The sequence below is a fragment of the Nansenia antarctica genome (genome assembly GCF_963989245.1).
Source record: "Nansenia antarctica genome assembly, chromosome: 10".
In the NCBI taxonomy this organism is placed as follows: Eukaryota; Metazoa; Chordata; class Actinopteri; order Argentiniformes; family Microstomatidae; genus Nansenia; species Nansenia antarctica.
Window position 1 is genome coordinate 28,750,356 of NC_137680.1, and position 4,644 is coordinate 28,754,999.

The 4,644-nt window shown below is 48.1% G+C and overlaps 1 protein-coding gene across 1 annotated transcript in view; it reads right to left on the minus strand.

Moving 5' to 3' along the window:
- The window catches only part of sv2a (synaptic vesicle glycoprotein 2A), a gene marked incomplete at both ends in the record, with an annotated part of 24,981 nt that overhangs the window by 7,527 nt on the left and 12,810 nt on the right, over nt 1-4,644 (minus strand). The window contains 5 exon segments of the mRNA XM_080540624.1: nt 990-1,079; nt 1,907-2,040; nt 2,838-2,989; nt 3,498-3,651; nt 3,654-3,677. Of these exon segments, the coding sequence (XP_080396750.1) occupies nt 990-1,079; nt 1,907-2,040; nt 2,838-2,989; nt 3,498-3,651; nt 3,654-3,677 (554 nt within the window).

Genomic DNA, 4,644 nt, shown 5'->3' on the forward strand with positions numbered 1-4,644 from the left:
CTGTGTAGGAGGCAGGCTAATTTACAAGAAGAGCCCTCTAGTGATCTTTGTGTGTAAGTAGCAGATTACCATTCTAAAGAGGGGGTCTATTAGACTGTCCTAGTGTTAAAGCCATAAAATCTGCGATTAGTGAAACGTTTTTTTACTGTGGTGAGTCAGCCAATTCGCTTTGTTTGACCGATCGCAGATTGTGGCTTTAAGGTCATACGGACTCATCATCACTTCACTAGCGGCAGACTGTTTCAAAATACCAATCGCTTGTGCTTCCTGTAGGAATCAATGGACAATCAATGATAGTAATAGACCATTAAATAAATAATTCATCAAGTCATTTATGGGGAAAAAGTCAAACATTGTGATTATGAATACATAATATAATACATGATACATAATTCATGAGAATGTAGGTGTCATTCTCGTTTTAAATGCATGACAGGGGCTGTGGGTTAGCCATTTATGGATGATTTATGAAAATAAATTGTCGCCTCATTAATTTTCGCAGAATAGATGGGTCCCTAATTTCAGACGAGAGATGCCTGCTGTTCCCACTAACCAGACCACGGTGATTGTGGGAACGGGTCACCTATGAATCCATTTCACTGAGTCTCAATCACATACAGCATACAAGTATACAGCAAATGAGATTTTCCTAACACGGTCTGCAATGGACCTATCACTAAGCCACGCCCCAAAATATAAATTGTCCAATCATATCACAGCAAAAGTCACTACAGGCAGAAAACTCTGACAAACAACTCGCTAATATCTGATGGTGAAAAGCTTCTAAACGAAATATTCTTGTCATCTTTAAAAAAAACATGTCTATTACTTGCTGTGGTAAATCCGAAATCCGAAATTGGCCAACTCCCGCCATTGTAAGTCATTGAATGTCATTCAGTCACGGTCGGTCAGTCAGTCACTGTCAGTGAAGCAAACAAGTGTTTCTTTTTGCAAACAGGATGTATGGAGAGTATCAGTGTATCACTCACAGAGAAGACCCTCTCTGGGTAGCCCTTGGCCCTCATGTTGGTGTCATGGACCTGCTTCAGGATCATCCACGCTTCGTCATGTTTCCCGTTCTGCAAGAGAACACACACACTTTTCTCATAGATATATACACTGATTGAAACAATGAAAACATTATGACCACCTGCCTAATACGCTTGCGCATCGATGAGCCGTCTTGGGCACCCAACACCCTGTCGCCAGTTTGTGGTTTGTCCCTCCTCAGACCACTGTCGGTAGGTACTCACCACTGCTGACGGGGACCAACGTGTCATACAGTATGTATGGTATATGTCCATCACAAGAAACTACACTTTGATACAGTATTCATCTGGTAAAGGCAATGTAACCAGGGTTCCCACACCTTCTGAAACATCAAATTCAAGCACCTTTCAAGGACTTTCAAGACTCAATTCCCTCAAATTCAAGGACCCAACACGGCATAGTTTGAGTCAGATCTAGATGAGAATTTATATAATAGGAACTATCCGCTCACAGACAACAATTAAAAAGAGAGGCTTGAATGTGTGAACACTAGATGGTTTCTTGCCTTCTCTACCACAGCACTGCAAAACAATATATTGTGAAATATGTGTAAAGCTAAGCAATACAGAGACTTATTTACTAGTTGACGAGCTAAGTAAAACATTTTAGAGAGAGAGAAAGAGAGAGAGAGAATGAGAGAGGAATTCAAGCACTTTCAATGACCCATGTCTATTTAAAAAAAACTTTTAAGACCTCTTCTAAGAGATTTTTTTTTTTCTAAAATTTACAAACTTTCAAGGATTTCAAGGACCCGTGGGAACCCTGTGTAATGTAATGTAATGGTTGATGTTCAAGGATGAACCACATACAGTATAGTTTCTAACACAACCACTGTGATGGCGGTTGGTTGACTGACCTCCAGGAAGAAGCGGGGGCTCTCTGGCATGGTGGTGAGGGCAGAGATGGCGGCCACGGAGGGGAAGGCACACACCAACACAAACACACGCCAGCTGTGGAACTGGTAGGCTGAGCCCATCTGGAAACTCCAGCCTGGGGAGGGGGAGAGAGAGAGGGGGGGGGGGGAGAGGGGGGGGGGGTGAGAGAAAGAGAGAGGGGTGGGGGGGAAGAGAGAGTATGAGAGAGAAAGAATAAGAGAGATAGAGAGAGTATGAGAGAGAGAAAGAATAAGAGAGAGAGAGGGAGTATGAGAGAGAGAAAGAATAAGAGAGAGAGAGGGGTGAGAGAGAGAGGGGAGAGAGAGAGAGAAAGAATAAGAGAGAGAGAGAGTATGAGAGAAAGAGGGGTGAGAGAGAGAGGGGAGAGAGAGAGAGAGCGAAATATTAAGAGAGAGAGAGTATGAGAGAGAGGGGTGAGAGAGAGAGGGGAGAGAGAGAGAGAGCGAAATAATAAGAGAGAGAGAGAGTATGAGAGAGAGGGGTGAGAGAGAGAGAGAGAGCGAGAGAGAGCGAGCGAGAGAGAGAGAGTATGAGAGTTAAAACGTAAAAAACAACAATGTGTATGTAAAATAGCTGTCAATCCCAGGCGGTTGCTAACAGAACAGCAGTGAGATGGACAGCTTCAAAACCGTGCCGAAATCCGTTGAACCAAATACAATCTGACAGCAAACCAGATTTCCCTCTGGGGTGACATTGACCGATTGACTGACTGACAGACTGACTGACTGACTGACTGACTGACTGACGGACTTGACTGATTGTTTAATTGGTTGGTAGATTGACTTGATTGGTCGGACAAATTGGCCAGCCCATCAACCGACCAACTCGACCGATCAATCGCTTCGAATGATGAATTGATTTAATTAGTGACTGATTGGTTTTTCTCATTACCGTAGTGAGGGATGATGGCCCAGGCCATGGCGGAGGCGTAGATGCCCCCGATCATCCAGAACATGCACAGCCAACTGAGGTGCTCTCCTCTCTTCTCCTGGGCCAGGAACTCAGAGTAGTACGAGAACACGATGGGGATGGATCCTCCAATACTGGAAGAGAGAGAGAGAGAGAAGGGGTTGCGAAAGAGAAAAGGAGGATAGAGAAATATAGGGGGGGGGATAAAGAAAGGCAAGGGATGTGGGGAGGGAAGGAAAGGGGGAGAGACGGGAGGGGAAGGAAGCCATGGAAGAAAAGAGAGAGGAAAGAGAGTAGACAGATGGAGAGAAATAAATGATAGCTAATTTAGAGAGAATATTCAGACTATTAACATGGTTTCAATAACCTCTGTCAGCCCGCCAAGAAATGAGAGCATCATCATCAATAATGGATGTGAATGCCCCGTACACATATTCATCACGTGGATTTGGCTTTTTACGAGGCTGGGATGGCTTCCAGACTGCCAGCCCTAGCTACAATGTCAACCAGGGACACATTTCATTTTAGAGAGTTTACAGTCTGCTGTATTTTTAGCGTGTCGGCCTCGGTCGTTTCTCTTGGGGGTGCGCGAGAGGGGCGCGCGAGAGGGTGCGTGACACGGTGTCCTTCCTTCCTCCTTACCCCACGCCAGACAGCAGACGACAGAACAGGAAGGAGCTGTAGCCTTGGACGAAGGAGGAGAAGAAGGCGAAGACGCTGTTGATGGAGAGGGAGATGAGGAGGGTCTGCCGTCGGCCGATCCTGTCGGCCAGGCCCCCCCACACGAAGGCCCCACCATCATGCCCAGGTAGACGATGAGACCTGGGGGAGAGAGGGAGGGAGAGAGAGAGGTTAGGTAGAGAGAGAGAGAGAGAGAGAGAGAGAGAGAGAGAGAGAGAGAGAGAGAGAGAGAGAGGGAGAGAGAGAGGGGGAGGGAACGACAGCTCAAATGAGTTATCACTTATCAATACATTCATTGATATTCATTTTAGCTCCGTTCCAAACAGTCCTACAACTTGCTAATTGGACAAGCTCATCAGACAGGTGTCCCCCGATGCATAAACAGCAGCTACATGGCTTACCACCTCCTCCACCACCACATCCTCCACCTCCTCCTCCTCCTCCTCCTCCTCCACCACATCCTCCACCTCCACCACCTTCTCCTCCACTACCACCTTCTCCACCTCCACCTCCTCCTCCACTACCACCTTCTCCTCCTACTACCACCTTCTCCACCTCCACCTCCTCCTCCACCACCACATCCTCCACCCTCCACCCACATTCTCCACCACCTACCACCTTCTCACCTCCACTCCTCCTCCACCACCACATCCTCCACCTCCTCCTCCACCACCTCCTCCTCCTCCACCACCCACCTTCTCCACCTCCACCTCCTCCTCCACCACCCCTCCTCCTCCTCCACCACCACCTTCTCTTACCCTCCTCCTCCACCACCACCTTCTCCACCTCCACCTCCTCCACCACCACCACCCTTCTCTACCTCCTACTCCACCTCCTCCACCACCACCTCTCCACCACCACCATCACCTCCACCACCACCATCTCCACCTCTCCAACTACACCACCTCCACCACCACCACCTTCTCTACCTCCTCCTCCACCACCTCCTCCACCTCCACCTTCTCCAACTACACCACCTCCTCACCACCACCATTCTCTACCTCCTCCTCCACCACCTCCTCCACCACCACCTTCTCTACCTCCTCCTCCTCCTCCTCCTCCACCTCCCTCCACCACCACCTTCTCCCCCACCACCATCACCTCCACC